This window comes from Tursiops truncatus, chromosome X (genome assembly GCF_011762595.2).
Source record: "Tursiops truncatus isolate mTurTru1 chromosome X, mTurTru1.mat.Y, whole genome shotgun sequence".
NCBI classification, from domain to species: Eukaryota; Metazoa; Chordata; class Mammalia; order Artiodactyla; family Delphinidae; genus Tursiops; species Tursiops truncatus.
The window spans coordinates 88,253,189-88,274,863 of NC_047055.1; the positions used below are offsets into that span (position 1 = coordinate 88,253,189).

The 21,675-nt window shown below is 39.4% G+C and overlaps 1 protein-coding gene across 5 annotated transcripts in view; it reads right to left on the reverse strand.

Moving 5' to 3' along the window:
• The window catches only part of JADE3 (jade family PHD finger 3), a 151,441-nt gene that overhangs the window by 122,722 nt on the left and 7,044 nt on the right, over positions 1-21,675 (reverse strand). The window contains exons 3-4 of one of the 5 annotated variants that reach the window (XM_033850086.2): positions 4,143-4,261; positions 2,760-2,838 (exon numbers count right to left, since the gene is read on the reverse strand). The exons of 3 other annotated variants lie outside the window; for them this stretch is intronic. In XM_033850086.2, coding sequence (XP_033705977.1) covers positions 2,760-2,775 — 16 coding nt within the window. In that variant the 5' untranslated portion in view covers positions 2,776-2,838; positions 4,143-4,261. The remainder of the gene's footprint in view (positions 1-2,759; positions 2,839-4,142; positions 4,262-21,675) is intronic. One more of the 5 variants, XM_033850085.2, reaches the window with a different exon arrangement.

Below are 21,675 nucleotides of genomic sequence, written 5' to 3' on the forward strand. Positions count from 1 at the left end.
AGACATCCATATGTAAAAAACAGATCTCCACCTAAACTTCACATCATGGACAAAGATTAACTCGAAATAGGCACATACCTAAATGTAAAACATGTAACTACATAACTTTTAGAAGAAAACATAGGAGAAAATCTTCATGATCTAAGGTTAATATAAGAGTTCTTAGACATGAGTCCTTTTAAAAAATGATAAATTGGACTTCATCAAAATTAAAATCTTGCTTGGTGAATGACACCATTAAGAGAATAAAAAACCGGGGCTTCCCTGGTGGCGCAGTGGTTGAGATCCGCCTGCAGATGCAGGGGACACGGGTTCGTGCCACGGTCCGGGAAGATCCCACGTGCCATGGAGCGGCTGGGCCCGTGAGCCATGGCCGCTGAGCCTGCGCGTCCGGAGCCTGTGCTCTGCAATGGGAGAGGCCACAGCAGTGAGAGGCCCACGTACCGCAAAAAAAAAAAAAAAAAAAAAAAAAAAAAAAAAAAAAGAATAAAAAACCAAGCCACAGATGTAGAGAAAATATTTACTGATAAACCACATAACCAACAAAGGATTTTTATTCAGAATATTAAAAAAAAAAAACTCTCGGACTTCCCCGGCAGTCCAGTGGTTAAGCCTCCGCGCTTCCAATGCAGGGGGTGTGGGTTCAATCCCTGGTCGGGGAACTAAGATCCCACAGGCTGCACGGTGCAGCCAAACAAAACAAAACAAAACAAAAAACAAAATTCTCAAAACACCACAGCAAGAAAACAAACTACCAACTTTAAATTAAAGCAAAATACTTGAACAAATACTCCTCTCAACAAATACTTGAGTAATACTCCTCTGATGGGCTCAATAAAAGTCATGAATTTTAATTTAGTTTGGCTAATTGTAAGGGTAAGAGCAACACTACTTCCAGCTCCCTACATCCCAAGGCAGAAGCTGGCCTAAACAGATTATTTTTTCAAAAACATTCTATTGTGAAATATTACAGAATTCTGTTTTAATAATCACCAGGGTAAAAGTAGGTTGAAAAAATTACTCCTACTCCTGTTCTATATCCTCAACCCACTTCACCCCCTCCTCCTTGGCGTTTTAGAATTTTGGTTCAGACTTGCTTTGCAGAGGATTCCCTATGCTGCATGGAAACTTGGCACTTTGGTCTTTGTATGAATGGGCACCATATTTCGATTATTTCTGAGTTTGAGTGTTTATTGGAAGATATTTGTTTCATACCTCTTTCAATAAAGTTGTCAAGCTGATTCAGAATATTTATAAATAGCAGTTTGTTTGTGAACCACGTTTTAACCCACCCTTCCTGTTTCTCAGGATGTTTCAAATCTGTATGCATTTAATACTCAGTGGTGTTGTAGATCATTAAATTTTATTAATGTGAAAGAGATCCATTCTTTTGCTTGACTCCATTTTAAATCTTTTGGGTGCTGACAGGACAGAATGCAACCCTCCATTTGGGCTCTATTCTCCATTTTCATCCTGGACAACTGCAAACCAATGATTGACACTGAGTACTAGTTGAGCCTGCTTGGGGAAGGGGGTGAGGGTAGTCAGGGCTGAGCAGTGTCTAGTGCCTGGAACTCACTGAGCATTTGCTGAATCTGTTAATTTGATTATACTATTCAGTAGTGTGAAAAGGCAAGTGTTAAAATAAAATGTGTTAGGGAAAAGGAGGCTCTATCACAACAAGCTGCAGTATATTTTGCCAAAGCTATTAGATTTTTGAGGCAGCTGGTAGTTTATCAATTTTTATTGCTCCAATATAGTTATTTTATGGCCATTACTAGCAAAAGCGGATTACAGGAATAGTGTTTGACAGGAAAGAAGGGCCCAGTGTGAGTCTATTTGTTCTGGATCTCTAAAACAAAGGTTCTTAATGCCATCCTCTCGGTTTATAGATAGAACAGTAACATGATAGGAAAGACATCAGTTTCTCATTTTGTGAGAGTAGTTCCAGAAAGTCTTTCTGCAGTTTTCTTGAGCACTTGCAGAGGTATCCAGTTTTTTTCCTGAAAAGACCTCTTCAGGTACCAGCATGATCACAAAGGTATTTCAAGGTGCTCTTACAGCATTAAAACCAGCAGTCAGTAGTAGATATCAGGGACTTTGTGCAGGATGGGACATGGTCCACAGACAATGTTGTAGGATGTTTGGGGTATAATATATATAATTACAATATAATTTTCAAAATTAAGAACATGACTCACATACAAATACAGAATGAACACATGTCAAAGACTAATTTATTAGTGAGGGACCCAGCATTATGTAAGGCTGATTCAAAGAATATTTGAGAGATTCAGTATATATAAATACTGAAAGTAAAAATGCTAGAATAAGATAGCTAAATTAGATAGAAAAGTGGTTAATGCACTATAGGACAGTTAATCCATAGTCTTTCGGATTATTTCTTCTACCAAACAGAAATTTTTTTCATCTCTACCAGACAAAAAATCTTTAAGTTAACATGTCACTTCAAAAAGTCTGGATCCTAATCATTAGTGAATAATAAGCCAAACAAGGATGTAATCCCCTAGAGAATCAGTCAATGCTCCAGAATGACAACGAAAGGACATTTGGTCGTCCTTTTGTATTATTTTTTAAGTTTTAAAATAATTTCTATTAACAGAGGGTTAATAGTTTTATACCTGAGTCTAAGTCTTTGGAAGTAAAATCAAGGTTCTAGGGGGCCCACCTTTGGAATAGTGTAGTAACGCTTCTATATTTTACTTTACACATGTGTTTCAAAACAGTCATTTATTTACCTTTCAAAGAAATCATAGGATCTTAGAAGTCATCTGAGATCCAGTCATCTCCTAGGGCAGGAATGCTTTCTTTAGCAGTCTTGACAGGTAATCACGAAGCATTTGTGCACAAGAAGGAAGGAAACTAACATTACCGAGTGCCTATTATGTACAAATTTATTTTCAAAGGGCCAAATTTCTTTTCTCACAGTAATACATTTAGCCACATTTATCAAATAAATAGATCTCTTCAGCATAATTGCTTTGAATTATACCTTAATTTAAAAATTTATACACAGTATAATTTACCCTTTTTAATGTACAGTTCAAGTTCTGACAAATACCTATGGTTGTAATTACCACCAAAAACAAGATACAGAACAGTTCCAAGCGTAATTTCCTTTTAAATGTCAATTAATCAACAAGCATTTATTGACTGCTGACGTGTCCAGTAGTTACTGGTCAGTCTTTGCAGATAGCAGGAAGAGTGTGAAAAGGTAGGAGAAGTAAAAGATATGATGCCACTCTCCAAGGAACTTCCACAGTCTAAACTGCAGGGCACAGTTGCACACACACAAACCAAGCACAAATAAGCAATCTACTAGGTAATAATCTGCATGACATGTGGGTTCTGGTATTGATACTGCCATCATGTGACCTTGAATAAGCCATTTATTATTATTATTTCTTATCTGGGACTTTCTTTCCTCATTCATAACTGGAAGGGGTTGTCCTAGACAATCTCTTAGGTCTCTCCTAATTGTAAGCACATGTGAATCAGGTAGTGAGGGTTCAGAGTGATGGTGGAAGGTTGGGAAGTTGAGAACAGCTTTATGGCATTGAGGCAATCCATGGGTTGGCCCCTCAGGGTTTAGTGAACGAAGTAGTTAGTAAGGGAATGCAGCATGCAGCTGAAAGATATGACCTGTCAAAGGGCTGTGAAGGGAGCAAATGAATGGATGTTGGTCCAGTGGAGTGAAGAAGAACTGCAAGGTGTCATCCTGGAAGACAGTGTTGAGCCCAGGCTTTGAACTGTTTGAGAGCCAGGGAGAGACATGAGGATTAGGAACCTTGGTTGTCTACTAAGTAAAGAGGAGTGACACCTTGATGACAGGGATCCACAGCAATCTCTTACTGACAACCTACCATGAACATGCCCTCTAGATGCCAGGAATACAGCAGTACAAAACCTGCTCTTTCAGTTATTTACTGCTGCATAACAAATCACCCCAAAATTTAGTGACTTAAAATAACAACCATTTTATTTGCTCATAATTCTGTGGGTCAGCAATCTGAGCTAGAATCAGCTGAGTGGTTCTTCTGCTAGTCTTTCCGAGAGTTCCTCATGAAGTTGGTCATCTGGCAACACGACTAGGGTTGAGTATTTAAGATGGCGTCACTCACATGTCTGATGGTTGGCTGCTGACTGGCCTCTCAATATCATCTCTCTTCCTCCAGCAGACTTCACATGGTTGCTTCAGCGTTCTCAGGGAGAAGAGGAAAGCTACAAGACTTCTTGAGACCTAGGCTCAGAAGTCACCCAGTTACTCATGCTGCATTTATTGGCCAAATCGAGTTACAAGAACAGCTCAGATTCAAGGAGTAGAGAAATAGACTCCACCTCCTGATGGAAGAAGCTGCAAAGTCACACTGTAAAGTGGTGTATATACAGAAATGAAAAGACTTGGTGGCCATTAAGCACTCTATCACACCATTCCATTTGGGAAAATGAGTGTTAAGCACATAGTCCTATGGGCCTTGAGAGATGGAAGGAACCACTGAGGTGAAAAAAATGAGCTTTTGAGTGGATCCTGAGAAATGTGCAGATAGAACAGAGGAATGTGGAGAACTTCAGGCAGAGGCAGTACAGACAGAGTGGCAGGACGACTCATGGTATGTTTAGACTCTAGTGAATGCACACTTGGGTGGAGTGGGTAGAGAAGAGGATTTAAGACATAAGCGGTAAGGATGGTGGGAAAGGTTATGCTTGGGTGTGGGGGACTTTACCTGCTAGGCTCTCAGGAGTACAGGCATACCTACTATGCAGTGAGCAGCCAGGAGTACATGGTGGCTTAGTGTTAGGAGTGGGTATGGTGGTGTAGCGAAGACACCTTTAAGAGCCTGCATCTTTATGAACAGCAGTTTGGAAGGAAGTTGAGTATGACCTGGAGCGGCACAGAGATCATGGCAAGAAATCAGCCTAGAGACAGTTTCCCTAAAGGCAAGTGCCTACATGGATTCTCCTCAAGGGGCTAAAGGGCATAATTGGAGTTTTAAAGGTAGGCTTATTTAGAAGTATAAAAAAATGTTTATCCTGGATTGAATTGATTATCCTAGAGAGAGCTAAATTTAGGTTCATAACACACACAAACACACCCTCCTCTCTCCTGTATAAGATTCAACTTTCATGTGAGACAAGTAGGATACAACTGTTTACAGTCAAAGTTTTGTTTGTATTTGAAAAGAAAAAATCCTAGTGCTCTTTAACATTATAAGTGGGCAAGGAATCATGGATGAGGCTAGAAACCATGATGCAGCCAGGGAAAAGCTGCCTGCAGTTTTGACTGTAATCTAAACTACGGAGCCATGCTCTGCCCAGGCAGACTGTATAGCCACACTTTTCACAGTGGCAGCATAGGAAAACACCAGTTTTCTTTTGACAGTCTGCAAAATGTATATTTCTTTTCCAAACTACTGCTTTCCACAGGATTTATATGGCCATTAGAACACGTTATGTGTAATTTTTTTAAATACAAAATGAGAAGTGATGTTTGGTTTGTTAATTAAACAGCAGGCAGCAAATAGATAACCAGCAAGGACCTACTGTATAGCTCAGGGAACTATACTCAATATTTTGTAATAACCTATAAGGGAAAATAATCTGAAAAAGAATACACACAGACAGACACACACACACACACGTATCTGAATCACTTTGCTGTACACCTAAAACTAACAAAATTGTAAATCAACTATACTTCAATAAAAAATAAAAAACCAGCAGGCAACAATTCTGTTTCAGGTATTTGTGAGAGACAGAACGTAGAGAATTTGAAGTTCTACTAACACTATGGGAGGGGCAGTCTAGTTGTAAAGCTTCAGGTCATGTGTATACGAAATAGGTCACAGAGTAAGGAAGTATGGCATTAGGTGCCAAAGTGAATAAAAAAGACAGGACTTAAAATGAGACAATATGATGCAGAGGATAACATCCAAGTGTGTGGGTTTTGGGGAAATGGAGAATCTCCCAAGCTAGAATTTCCAAGAATTTGGAATTGGCCCAGGCAGGATTGATTGGCAGGAAGAAGAGGACAGGATGATCCAGCTGTGAGGAAAGGCTCCAGGTAAACTTGAGTGTTGGATTGTTGGTGGTACTGGGGGAGGGGAGCCAGTGAGGAAACAGTTCAGAGATGACTTCCCAGTCTGTGTGCTTAAGATTTCTGTTAAACCTAGTTGCCCTGAAATCCCAGGTGAAGAACTGTCCTCAGTTGATGGATTGTGTCATGGGAAAACATTACAAAACAACTGAAACTAATAGACAGGAAAAGAAAGGATATTTAGGTTCCTCTTTACACATACAGGGCTTTATCCACTGTCTAGTAGGTGAATGGGTGGCCCTTTGTGCATACATCATAGGATAGGGAAAAGTTCTCCAAGGGAAAACACATCTCCTCTGCCCTTGGTGCTTGCTCAGACTGAGCCAGACCATAGCATGCGGCAGTTATGCAAGAAAGGGACCTCCACTGCATTTTCTAATGACATAGTATTCTAGGGAGATATCTGAGTGGGCATGCTGTTTTTGTCAATTCTCTCCTCAATGTGCTCCTCAAAACTGGGGAGGTTTCCTGTAAAAAGATGTGTTTTCTTTTAGGATCTGAGAAATTATAGATGGTTCATATCACGGGGGTTCCAATAAATCATGCCTCATCAGTGTCCTCAACAGTTAGCTTTTTAAAAAAGTATAAAAATAGCATTTAGTGATTATCCGAATTACTTATTTTGTGGGGAGATACTCAGGTTTACACACTTGAGGACTGTCTACACATAGGCCTGGTATATAGCAACCATTCGAGTGTTAGTTCATTCTGAGCTACTTTTTGCAGCTTCTTTATGAAGTATAGCAATGCACTAAATTTTTGGTGAACGTGATTCTTTAATGTTGGGAGGACAAGTAAAACCATCAAAAGGGGGCATCTGGCCAATCACTGGATATTATATAGGACTCCCATATATCTAAATGTTCCTAAGGACAACTGAGGACAACATTTAAAATTTCGCCAATGGACACCATGCTTTGAAGGCTTGCCTACCAAACACACCACACCTATGGATTATTATTATTTTTTAATTACTTATCTCCATGATATCATTTTATTTTATTCTATTTTTTTAAACATCATTAGAGTATAATTGCTTTCCAATGGTGTGCCAGTTTCTGCTTTATAACAAAGTGAATCAGTTATGCATATACATATGTCCCCATATCTCTTCCCTCATGCGTCTCCCTCCCTCCCACCCTCCCTATCCCACCCCTCTAGGTGGTAACAAAGCACCAAGCTGCTCTCCCTATGCTATGCGGCTGCTTCCCACTAGCTATATATTTTACGTTTCATAGTGTATATATGTCCATGCCACTCTCTTACTTTGTCACAGCTTACCCTTCCCCCACCCCGTATCCTCAAGTCCAGTCTCTAGTAGGTCTGAGTCTTTATTCCCGTCTTGCCCCTAGGTTCATGACCATTTTTTTTAGAGTGAATATATATGTGTTAGCATACGGTATTTGTTTTTCTCTTTCTGATTTACATCACTCTGTATGACAGACTCTAGGTCCACCCAACTCACTACAAATAATTCAATTTCGTTTCTTTTTATGGCTAATATTCCATTGTACATATGTGCCACATCTTCTTTATCTATTCATCTATCGATGGACACTTAGGTTGCTTCCATGAGCTGGCTACTGTAAATAGTGCTGCAATGAATATTGGGGTGCATGTGTCTTTTTGAATTATGGTTTTCTCTGGGTATATGCCCAGCAGTGGGATTGCTGGGTCATATGGTAGTTCTATTTGTAGTTTTTTAAGGAACCTCCATACTGTTCTCCATACTGGCTGAACCAATTCACATTCCCACCAGCAGTGCAAGAGCGTTCCCTTTTCTACACACCCTCTCCAGCATTTATTGTTTCTAGATTTTTTGATGATGGCCATTCTGACTGGTGTGAGATGATACCTCGTTGTACTTTTGATTCGCATTTCTCTAATGATTAGTGATGTTGAGCATCCTTTCATGTGTTTGTTGGCAATCTGTATACCTTCTTCGGAGAAATGTCTATTTAGGTGTTCTGCCCATTTTTGGATTGCGCTGTTTGTTTTTTTGATATTGAGCGGCATGAGCTGCTTGTAAATTTTGGAGATTAATCCTTCGTCAGCTGCTTCATTTGCAAATATTTTCTCCCATTCTGAGGGTTGTCTTTTGGTCTTGTTTATGATTTCCTTTGCTGTGCAAAAGCTTTGAAGTTTCATTAGGTCCCATTTGTTTACTTTTGTTTTTATATCCATTTCTCTAAGAGGTGGGTCAAAAAGGACCTTGCTGTGATTTGTGGCATAGAGTGTTCTGCCTATGTTTTCCTCTAAGAGTTTGATAGTTTCTGGCCTTACATTTAGGTCTTTAATCTATTTTGAGTTTATTTTTGTGTATGGTGTTAGAAAGTGTTCTAATTTCATTCCTTTACATGTAGCTGTCCAGTTTTCTCAGCACCACTTACTGAAGAGGCGGGCTTTTCTCCATTGTATATCCTTGCCTCCTTTATCAAAGATAAGGTGACCATATGGGCATGGGTTTATCTCTGAGCTTTCTATCCTGTTCCATTGATTTATATTTCTGTTTTTGTGCCAGTACCATACTGTCTTGATTACTGTAGCTTTGTAGTATAGTCTGAAGTCAGGGAGCCTGATTCCTCCAGCTCCAGTTTTCATTCTCAAGATTGCTTTGGCAATTCGGGGTCTTTTGTGTTTCCATACAAATTGTGAAATTTTTTGTTCTAGTTCTGTGAAAAATGCCAGTGGTAGTTTGATAGGGATTGCATTGAATCTGTAGATTGCTTTGGGTAGTAGAGGCATTTTCACAATGTTGATTCTTCCAATCCAAGAACATGGTATATCTCTCCATCTATTTGTATCATCTTTTATTTCTTTCAACAGTGTCTTACAATTTTCTGCATACAGGTCTTGGTCTCCTTAGGTAGGTTTATTCCTAGTTATTTTATTCTTTTTCTTGCAACGGTAAATCGGAGTGTTTTCTTAATTTCACTTTCAGATTTTTCATCATTAGTGTATAGGAATGCCAGAGATTTCTGTGCATTAAGTTTGTATCCTGCTACTTTACCAAATTCATTGATTACCTCTAGTAGTTTTCTGGTAGCAGCTTTAGGATTCTCTATGTATAGTATCATGTCATCTGCAAACAGTGACACCTTTACTTCTTCTTTTCCGATTTGGATTCCTTTTATTTCTTTTTCTTCTCTGATTGCTCTGGCTAAAACTTCCAAAACTATGTTGAATAAGAGTGGTGAGAGTGGGCAACCTTGTCTTGTTCCTGATCTTAGTGGAAATGGTTTCAGTTTTTCACCATTGAGGATGATGTTGGCTGTGGATTTATCATATACTGCCTTTATTATGTTGACGAAAGCTCCCTCTATGCCTACTTTCTGGAGGGTTTTTATCATAAATGGGTGTTGAATTTTGTCGAAAGCTTTCTCTGAATCTATTGAGATGGTCATATGGTTTTTCTCCTTCAATTTGTTAATATGGTGTATCACACTGATTGATTTGCATATGTTGAAGAATCTTAGCATTCCTGGGATAAACCCCACTTGACGATAATGTATGATCCTTTTAATGTGCTGTTGGATTCTGTTTGCTAGTATTTTGTTGAGGATTTTTGCATCTATGTTCATCAGTGATATTGGCCTGTAGTTTTCTTTCTTTGTGACATCTTTGTCTGGTTTTGGCACCAGGGTGATGGTGGCCTCATAGAATGAGTTGGGGAGTGTTCCTCCCTCTGCTATATTTTGGAAGAGTTTGAGAAGAACAGGTATTAGCTCTTCTCTAAATGTCTGACAGAATTCGCCTATGAAGCCATCTGGTCCTGGGCTTTTGTTTGTTGGAAGATTTTTAATCACAGTTTCAATTTCAGTGCTTGTGATTGGTCTGTTCATATTTTCTATTTCTTCCTGGTTCAGTCTCGGAAGGTTGTGCATTTCTAAGAATTTGTCCATTTCTTCCAGGTTGTCCATTGTATTGGCATATAGTTGCTTGTAGTAATGTCTCATGATCCCATGTATTTCTGAAGTGTCAGTGGTTACTTCTTTTTCATTACTAATTCTACTGATTTGAGCCTTCTCCCTTTTTCTCTTGATGAGTCTGGCTAATGGTTTATCCATTTTCTTTATCTTCTCAAAGAACCAGCTTTTAGTCTTACTGAACTTTGCTATCATTTCCTTAATTTCTTTTTCACTTATTTCTGATCTGATCTTTATGATTAATTTCCTTCTGCTAACTTTGGGGTTTTTTTTGTTCTTCTTTCTCTAATTGCTTTAGGTGTAAAGTTAGGTTGTTTCTTAAGGTAGGACTGTATTGCTATAAACTTCCCTCTTAGAACTGCTTTTACTGCATTCCATAGGTTTTGGGTTGTGTTTTCATTATCATTTGTTTCTGGTATTTTTTGATTTCCTCTTTGATTTCTTCAGTGATCTCTTGGTTATTAAGTATTGTTTAGCCCCCACGTGTTTGTATTTTTAACAGATTTTTTCCTGTAATTGATATCTAGTCTCACAGCGTTGTGGTCGGAAAAGATACTTGATATGATTTCAATTTTCTTAAATTTACCAAGGCTTGGTTTGTGACCCAAGATATGATCTATCCTGGACAATGTTCCATGAGCACTTGAGAAGAATGTGAATTCTGTTGTTTTTGGATGGAATGTCCTACAAATATCAATTAAGTCCATCCTGTTTAATGTATAATTTAAAGCTTGTGTTTCCTTATTTATTTTCATTTTGGATGATCTGTCCATGGGTGAAAGTGGGGTGTTAAAGTCCCCTACTATGATTGTGTTACTATCCATTTCCCCTTTTATGGCTGTTAGCATTTGCCTTATGTAGTGAGGTGCTCCTATGTTGGGTGCATAAATATTTTCAATTTTTATATCTTCTTGGATTGATCTCTTGATCATTATGTAGTGTCCTTCTCTGTCTCTTGTAATAGTCTTTGTTTTAAAGTCTATTTTGTCTGATGAGAATTGCTACTCCCGCTTTCTTTTGATTTCCATTTGCATGGAATATCTTTTTCCATCCCCTCACTTTCAGTCTGTATGTGTCCCTAGGTCTGAGGTGGGTGTCTTGTAGACAGCATATATATGGGTCTTGTTTTTGTATCCATTTAGCCAGTCTATGGCTCTTGGTTGGAGCATTTAAACCATTTACATTTAAGATAATTATTGATATGTATGTTCCTATTACCATTTTCTTAATTGTTTTGGGTTTGTTTTGGTAGGTCTTTTCCTTCTCTTGTGTTTCCTGCTTACAGAGCTTCCTTTAGCATTTGTTGTAAAGCTGTTTGGTAGTGCTGAATTCTCTTAGCTTTTGCTTGTCCGTAAAGGTTTTAATTTCTACATCAAATCTGAATGAGATCCATGCTGGGTAGAGTAAACTTGGTTGTAGGTTTTTCTCCTTCATCACTTTAAATATGTCCTGCCACGTCCTTCTGGTTTGCAGAGTTTCTGCTGAAAGATCAGCTGTTAACCTTATGGGGATTCGCTTGTGTGTTATTTGTTGTTTTTCCCTTGCTGCTTTTAGTATTTTTTATTTGTATTTAATTTTTGATAGTTTGATTAATATGTGCCTTGGTGTGTTTCTCCTTGGATTTATCCCGTATGGGACTCTCTGCGTTTCCCGGACTTGACTGTTTCCTTTCCCATATTAGGGAAGTTTTCAACTATAATCTCTTCAAATTTTTTCTCAGTCTCTTTCTTTTTCTCTTCTTCTTCTGGGACCCCTATAATTCGAATGCTGGTGCATTTAATGTTGTCCCAGAGGTCTCTGAGACTGTTCTCAATTCTTTTCATTCTTTTTTCTTTATTCTGCTCTGCAGTAGTTATTTCCACTATTTTATCTTCCAGGTCACTTATTCATTCTTCTGCCTCAGTTATTCTGCTACTGATCCCTTCTAGAGAATTTTTAATTTCATTTATTGTGTTGTTCATCACTGTTTGTTTGCTCTTTAGTTCTTCTAGGTCCTTGTTAAACGTTTCTTCTATTTTCTCCATTCTATTTTCAAGATTTTGGATCATTTTACTATCATTAATCTGAATTCTTTTTCAGGTAGACTATTTCCTCTTCACTTGTTTGGTCTGGTGGGTTTTTACCTTGCTCCTTCATCTGCAGTGTGTTTCTCTGTCTTCTCATTTTGTTTAACTTACTGTGTTTCGGGTCTCCTTTTCACAGACTGCAGTTCATAGTTCCCTTTGTTTTTGGTGTCTGGCCCCAGTGGCTAAGGTTGGTTCAGTGGGTTGTGTAGGCTTCCTGGTGGAGGGGACTAGTGCCTGTGTTCTGGTGGATGAGGCTGGACCCTGTCTTTCTGATGGGCAGGTCCACGTCTGGTGGTGTGTTTTGGGGTGTCTGTGGCCTTATTATGATTTTAGGCAGCCTCTCTGCTAATGGATGGGGATGTGTTCCTGTCTTGCTAGTTGTTTCTCATAGAGTGTCCAACACTGTAGTTTGCTGGTTGTTGAACAGAGCTGGGTCTTGGCATGGAGATGGAGATATCTGGGAGATTTTCACTGTTTGATATTACATGGAGCTGGGAGGTCTCTTGTGGACCAGTGTCCTGAACTTGGCTCTCCCACCTCAGAGGCACAGCCCTGACACCTGGCTGGAACACCAAGAGCTTGTCATCCATATGGCTCAGAATAAAAGGGAGAAAAAAAAGAGAGAAAGAAAGAAGATGATAAAATAAAATAAAATAAAGTAAAATAAAATAAAAAATAATTATTAAAAAAATTTAAGTAATAAAAAAGAAAGAAAGAAGAGAGCAACCAAACCAAAAAACAAATCAGCCAATGATAACAAATGCTAACAACTATACCTAAACAAACAAAAAAAACGGACACACAGAACCCCAGGACAAATGGTAAAAGCAAAACTATACAGAGAAAATCACACACAGAAGCATACACATACACACTCATAAAAGGAGAAAAAAGGGAAAAAAAAATATATATCGTTGCTCTCAAAGTCCACCTTCTCAATTTGGGATGATTCGTTGTCTATTCAGGTATTCCACAGATGCAGGATACATCACGTTGATTATGGAGATTTAATCCACTGCTCCTGAGGCTGCTGGGAGAGATTTCCCTTTCTCTTCTTTGTTCGCACAGCTCCTGGGGTTCAGCTTTGGATTTGGACCCGCCTCTGTGTGCAGGTCGCCTGGGGGCGTGTGTTCTTTGCTCAGACAGAACGGGGTTAAAGGAGCAGCTGATTCGGGGGCTCTGGCTCACTCAGGCCGGGCGGAGGGAGGAGTACAGAATGCGGGGCAAGCCTGCGGCGGCAGAGGCCAGCATGACGTTGTAACAGCCTGAGGCGCGCCGTGCGTTCTCCCGGGGAGGTTGTCCCTGGATCACGGGACCCTGGCAGTGGCAGGCTGCACAAGCTCCCAGGAGGGGAGGTGTGGACAGTGACCTGTGCTTGCACACAGGCTTCTTGGTGGCTGCAGCAGCAGCCTTAGCATCTCATGCCCATCTCTGGGGTCCGCACTGATAACCGCAGCTCGCGCCCTTCTCTGGAGCTCGTTTAGGCGGTGCTCTGAATCCCCTCTCCTCGCGCACCCCGAAAGAATGGTCTCTTGCCTCTTAGGCAGGTCCAGACTTTTTCCTGGACTCCCTCCTGGCTAGCTGTGGCACACTAGCCCCCTTCAGGCTGTGTTCACACAGCCAACCCCAGTCTTCTCCCTGGGATCCGACCTCCAAAGCCAGAGCCTCAGCTCCCAGCAGCCAAGCCTTTTGGGCTGGTGAGTGCTGGTCGGCACCTATCCTCTGTGCGGGAATCTCTCCCCTTTGCCCTCCACACCCCTGTTGCTGTGCTCTGCTCCGTGGCTCCGAAGCTTCCCCCCTCTGCCATCAGCACTCTCCGCCCGAGAAGGGGCTTCCTAGTGTGTGGAAACCTTTCCTCCTTCACAGCTCCCTCCCACTGGTGCAGGTCCCGTCCCTATTCTTTTGTCTGTTTTTTCTTTTTTCTTTTGCCCTACCCAGGTACGTGGGAGTTTCTTGTCTTTGGGGCAGTGTGGGGTCTTCTGCCAGCGTTCAGTAGGTGTTCTGTAGGAGTTGTTCCCCCACGTAGATGTATTTCTGATGTATTTGTGGGGAGGAAGGTGATCTCCACATCTTACTCTTCCGCCACTTTGAAGCTCCCTCCTATGGATTATTTAATTTCTCTATTTTAATTGACTAAAGGCGAATGTCTCTGACAAGAAAACGTTTTATTAAACATGAGATAAGTATAATAATACATTTAATATGCCAGACATTTATCAGCATTTTATTCTTTTTTAAATATTTATTTATTTGGCTGTGCCAGGTCTTAGTTGCGGCATGCAGTATCTTTGTTGCAGCATGCAGGATCTTTTGTTGAGGCATGTGGGGTCTTTTTTTAGTTGCAGCATGTGGGGTCTTTTTTCAGTTGTGGCATGCAGGCTCTGAGTTGTGGCACGTGGAATCTAGTTCCCTGACCAGGGATCAAAGCCAGGCCCCCTGCATTGGGAATGTAGAGTCTTAACCACTGGACCACCAGGGAAGTCCCGATCAGCATTTTATTCTTAATATGCCATCAATATAGGACTTCCCGGGTGGCACAGTGGTTAAGAATTCACCTGCCAATTCAGGGGACATGGGTTTGATCCCTGGTCCGGGAAGATCCCACATGCCACAGAGCAACTAAATCCATGCGCCACAACTACTGAGCCTGTACTCTAGAGCCCGCGTGCCCCAACTACTGAGCCCATGTGCTGCAACTACTGAAGCTTGCATGCCTAGAGCCCATGCTCCACAACAAGAGAAGCCACCACAATAAGAAGCCTGCACACCCCAATGAAGAGTAGTCCTCGCTTGACACAACTAGAGAAAGCCTGCATGCAGCAACTAAGACCCAACACAGACAAACATAAATAAATTTTTAAAATATGCCATTAATCCCACACAATAATCCCAGTGGTTGTTATTGTTAACTTCATTTTACAAATATGGAAACTGTGGCACAAAGAGGTTAAACTCACTCAAGGTTGCATAGCTAGTAAGAAGCAAAAGCAAGATTTAAACAATTTGGGTCTTTGTTACTCTATCCATTTCTAGCATTTAAACTCTAGCTAACTAGTTTTACCATGAATGGCAGTGTAATTCTAGCAATCTCACTCTCAGGTATTTACCCTAGAGAAATGCAAATTTATGTGCACACAAACACTTGCACATGAATTTTTACAGCAGCCCTACTTTTAATCACCCAAAACTGGAAACAACCAAAATGTGGTTTCATATAATAGACTACTACTCTGTAATAAAAAGGAACAAACTATTTGATACACACAACTTGGATGAATCTCAAAAGCATTATGCTGAGTGAAAAAAACCCTCAAAATATTACATATAGTCTGACTCCATTTATGTGACATCAAAGTGACAAAACTATAGTGTGATAGAGCACAGATCAGTGGCTGCCAGCAGTTGGGGTGAGAACATAGTATGACTGAAAGAGGTAGCACAAAGGAGTTTCCTAGGGTGGTGGAACTGTTTTGTACTTTGACTGTGGTAGTGGTTACACTGATCTATATGTGTCAAAATCCACTGAACTATACACACCCCAGAAAAGTCAATTATACTATGATAATTAAAGAAAAAGGCAACAGGTCGTCATCTTTTCAGTCAGTACGAATTTCTGTATTTCTTATTTACTCAAAATAAACTTTTACAGTTCTGTCACCAACACTAGGTTTTCAGGTTTAAAAACCAGAAGAGTTACATTATAATGTGAAGCAAAGAATCATTATTAGGCCACATATCCAACCTAAATGATGACAGTTACCCCTAATAAACATTCTTTAAAAGTTAAATGAATTTGGGTGCTTATTCCCTTAAATATAAAAATATTTCACGGGACTTCCCTGGCGGTTCAGTCGTTAAGACCCTGCGCTTCCACAGCAGGAGGCATGGATTTGATCCCTGGTTGGGGAACTAAGATCCCACATGCTGTGTGGCACGACCAAAAATAAAAAAAAAAAATTTTAAGTATTTCAGTAAACTTATTAGATGATACGTTTGATATAGCAATTTGCACAGTAAAACAAAAGTAAGTAGTCAAAATTAACTTTGGGAAGGAGAATGTGACGGAATGAGAATGTCATAAGGATGTCATGGACAACCATGGCTCTAGTAAAAACTAGTAAAAACTTTTCAGTTTTTACTAGAATTCATTCATGTATCACTAGTATAATTAAAAATAAAAATTTAAAAAGAATTTTAAAAATCCTAGATTGAAATGGAGATGTTTCCCAAGTTGCAATTTCCTTCCATCCATGGGGCTTCCATTGCCTTCAGGAACCCCTTGGTTACTCCATTTACCAGGTCAGGCTTGTATTCTACTTAACACTTAGTGCCTCACTCATAGCACAGTGGGCACTCAACAACTATCAGCTGAACTGAATTGCACCTGGAAATGTGAAGAATAAAAACAACAAACACATGGTCACTAACAAACTCTATGATCTAGAAAGGCTAAATCATGCTCTAATTTTGAATGAGGCAAATTATTATTGAGTGCTAACAACATGCTCAATAGTTACCAAAGGCATACACAGAATTTTAGAAGAGAGCAAGACAAACATATAACATACTACCAGTGGTACAGAGGCTTTTAAAGCCTAAAATAGGCAGAACCCAAGCCAGAATCAATTATTTCTGGCTCCCTAGCCATAAAACTATAAAATTCAAGGGTTTGAAAAAAAGAAAAGGGGAAAAAACTAACCTGTACTAAGTTTCTATGGGCTGCACATTAGACATTTGTGTAGATTAAAAGTTATTTGAGGACTTAGGTTTCAGCTTGGTCATGTAAAGTACTGGGAGGTCATCATTTCCACCTTTACAAGAAAGAAGCTATATCGACTGAAAATCAATGACTCTTCTTGGACCTATCAGAGAAGTGAAGTCATAGGGCAAACCACCAACCCACTATCTGAAGAGACCGGTGCCTGCAGGTAGCCACAGGATCCAAACATGTAAGCTGGTAGGAAGATTAAACTAGAGATTCTGACAAATTACTGGAGGCCAGAGTATGGAATGTCATGAGAGTATGAAGCTCTTGGGCTCCACGTTGTGGGGGAGGGGTTTCCCATCCTCTTCCAAGTTTTACCAAAAGGAATCCCACAAGGCTCCTACAGGGAAGATCAGGAAAAATGTCAGAGAAAGATTCCATGAAGGTGCTGTTTGGCTGAGGAAAATAGCACTCACTGTGAAATCCACCCAGACCCCTTTCCTTTATCTCTAGTACAGAACAAAAGGCTTAATTTTCGGGGGGACTTAAAATCTATGGCTTGAGGACACTGGTGAATACTCACTGCTGCTGGGCGAATGAACAGAGGAAAAAGAAAAAGAAGCTCCACTCCTGGAGAAAGGGCAGGAAATCTTGTGAAGGACACACTCAAGACCCAAGTTCCAGTACCTGCCTAAGTCTGAGGCTTAATCAAATCATCAGAGAACTCCCCCTCCCCCAGCAACCACCACCTGGCAAACCAGTTATGTGGTTAGTAACACTGAAATACAACTGGGAGAGCTGTAAGAGACAGCTCTTGGGAAACAGCACAAAGGAAAAACCCAAAGCCAAGCAGGAGTCAAAAAGAAGGTATCACTAGAGGAAGCAGAAATCTCTGGTGCCCATAGCAAAAACAAACATGGAACACAGGCAGACTCCTGACTAGATTAATTAAAATCCCCACACTAAAGGCCTAGCAGAAGGAAACCTGTGTTCTTCTCCTGCCCATGTTCAGCTTTTAACAAATTTATGAGGTATAATAAAAAGCAGGAAAATATTCCAAATGCCAAAACAATCATCAGATCCAGATTCAGTATGACACAGAAGTTGGGACTATCAGAAATGAAATCTAAAAGAATTATGATTACTGTGTTAAAGACTCTAATGGAAAAGGTAGATAATATGCAAGAGCAGATGGATAATTTCAGAAAAGAGATGTTAACTGTGATAAAGAATCAAATGGAAATGCTCAATAAAAAAAGAGGAAAAAACCACCATGCTCAACAGTAGAACTGACACAAACAAGGAAAGAATCAGTGAACATAAAGATCAAATTTGTTGATCAGGTCAATAAAAATAAAATAAAAAGAGACAAAAGGGAGAAAAAATAGAACACAGCATTCAAGAACTGTGGGACAATAACAAACAGTATAATATATTTGTAATTGGAACCCCAGAAGGAAGAAAAAAAGAGAGAATGGGGCACAATAATTATTTGAAGAAATAATGGCTGAGAACTTTCTAAATTAGTGACAGGCAACAAACCACAGACACTAGAAGCTCAGAGAATACCAAGCAGCATAAATATGAAAAAAACTGAAAGGCCACACCTAGGCAAAGACAAAGAGACTTAAGGAAGCCAGAGGAAAAAAGGCAAATTAGCTATAGAGGAACAAAGATAAGAATTACAGCAGACTTTACAGAAACGATGCAAGCAAGGCAACAGTGGAGTAGTATGTTGAGAGAGGAAAAAAACTCAACTCAGAATTCCATATTCCATGAAAATGTCCTTTAAAAGTGAGGGAAAAAAAGACTTTCTCATACAAACAAAAACAGAATTTACTGACAGCAGATCTGGCATAAAAGTTAATGTTAAAGGAAAATTCTTCAGGCAGAAAGATTATGAATAAGATGGGAAGCTGGATTAGCATAAAGAAATGAAGAACGTTGGAAAAGGAATAAATGAAGGTATAATATAATGTTTTATTTTCAAAATGTTTGAAAAGCCAATTTCCCAGACACCAGCCAAGGGCCAACCTTGCAAGCAGGCCTTCTAAAGATAGCAGCCTCAGGCCTGCTATGTTAACTCTTTTCAGCACAAGAGGGTATATATTAAAAAAAAAAAAATCCCTACAGCTAGCATCGTACTTAATGGTGAGAGATGGAATGCTTTCTAAGACTGGAACAAATGAAGGATGTCCTCTCTCACCTCTACAACTCTGATAAAGAAGAAAAAATAACAGTACCCATATTACCTGATTTCAAGAATCCTATGAAGCTATAATAGTCAAGACAGTGTGGTAATGGCAAAATGACAGGCACAAAGATCAATTCAACAGAACAGAGATCTCAGAAATAGACCCACACAAGCATAACCACATTTTGACAGAGGTACAAAAGCAATTCAATGGAGAAAGGACAGTCTTTTCAACAAATGGTTCTGGAACTACTGGACATCCATATTCAGGAAGATGAACCTTGACATACACTCCTCATTTTCATGGCTGGTAGGAATGCAAAATGGTAGAACCACTTTGGAAGACAGTTTGGCAGTTTCTTATAAAAACTCAGCAATCCCACTCCTACGTATCTACCCAAATGAACTGAAAACTTATGTCCACACAAAATATTTATTCAGCTTTATTCATAATAGCCAAGAAACTGGAAGCAACCAAGTTGTCCTGAAACAGGTGAATGAACCGTTGTATTCCATACAATGGAATACAATTCAGCGATAAAAAGGAAAAGGCTATTATTTCACATAACATAGATGAATCAAGTAAAAGAAGCAAGACCAAAAAAGGCTACATACTGTATGATTCCATTCATATGACATTCTGAAAAAGGTAGGGCTATAGTTAAAAATTCAGAAGTACACTATTCTGAGGCATTTCTAGGAAACAAAACTGGCTGGATATATTTTTTAACATGGATAGTTCTGACCAGGTCAACTTGTGTAGGAGTTCATGGAAGTTCACATCACCATAACCATATACCATCTCTTTTTAGATAAATGTACTTAATTTTTAAAATAGGGTAATATATTCACGTGGCTTAAAATTCCAAAAGTGTATATAAAAGTTTATGCAGTGAAAAGTCTCTCTCCCACCTTCTACCCAGGCCATGTATGCCCCAAAGCTATCAGTGTCTTGAATATCCTTCCAGAAATATTTTATGTTTATGTAAGCAAAAATTTACATATTACTGCCCCACTATCTATTTTATACAAATAGTAGTATACAATACACATTGTTCTGTTTCTTGCTTTTTTTTTCATTTTGTACATCTTGAAGATCATGCAATATCAATGTAATATTCTACTGTATAATCAAGCCTTGATTGATCCTTAGGCTATAACCACTCTTGCTATTATAAGCAATATTCCGAGTAACACGCAAACATTTGTTGAATTCATTCCTGGAAGTGTTTGCTGGTTCAAATGATATGTGCATTTATAATTTTGATGGCTATTTCCAAGTCACTTTTTCTTTTTTTAACATCTTTATTGGAGTATAATTGCTTTACAGTGGTGTGTTAGTTTCTGCTTTATTAAAAAGTGAATCAGCTATACATATACAAATATCCCCACATCTCCTCCCTCTTGCGTCTCCCTCCCACCCTCCCTATCCCACCCCTCTAGGTGTTCTCCCTGTGCTATGTGGCTGCTTCCCACTAGCTATTCTACATTTGGTAGTGTATATATGTCCATGCCACTCTCTCACTTCGTCCCAGCTTACACTTCGTCCCAGCTTACCCTATCCCCTCCCCATATCCTCAAGTCCATTCTCTACATCTGCATCTTTATTCCTGTCCTGCCCCTAGGTTCTTCAGAACCTTTTTTTTTTTTTTTAGAGTCCATATATATGTGTTAGCATATGGTATTTGTTTTTCTCTTTCTGATTTACTTCACTCTGTATGACAGACTCTAGGTCCATCCACCTCACTACAAATAACTCAAGTTCGTTTCTTTTTATAGCTGAGTAATAGTCCATTGTACATATGTGCCACATCTTCTTTATCCATTCATCTGTCAATGGACACTTAGGTTGCTTCCATGAGCTGGCTACTGTAAATAGTGCTGCAATGAATATTGGGGTGCATGTGTCTTTTTGAATTATGGTTTTCTCTGGGTATATGCCCAGTAGTGGGATTGCTGGATCATATGGTAATTCTATTTTTAGTTTTTTAAGGAACCTCCATACTGTTCTCCATAGTGGCTGTATCCATTTACATTCCCACCAACAGTGCAAGAGGGTTCCCTTTTCTCCACACCCTCTCCAGCACTTATCGTTTGTAGATTTTTTGATGATGGCCATTCTGACTGGTGCAAGTCACTGACTTTTAAAATGTCAGGGATTTTTCATTTTTAATTTTTATCCTAGGAGGAAAAAAAGGAAGCTGAGATTCTATCACCAGGCAATTTTCTAGAGAAATGTACAGCTCTAAGATGTACAAAGTGAGCCTTCTATTCATTTTCCCACACATGCTTCCTAGGGTCCAGTTGCATTTTCATGTAATGTATTTCAGGCCACAAGCTGGTTGTAAAGCCTATTTCAGGTGTGTAAAAGGTGTTACTTCTAAAATCTTCACAAGCAAAAGCCAAAGGCTGACTCCCCAAATTACTAGTCACTGGCCACTCTACAGCACAATGGTGGATTCTTCACAGCAACCACAGGGAGATTTTAAAATCTTGACCAAATAAAACATATCTACAGAGAATCCTTTGTCCTTATTATAATGCCTAAATAAGGATTTCTTCTCTTAGGTAAAACTATAAATCACATAAAGGTTATGAAGAAAGGATGCAAATGTTTCTCTCACCTTTCAGGTGGTGATGGATTCCCAGTTAGCCACCTTTTTGCTTGA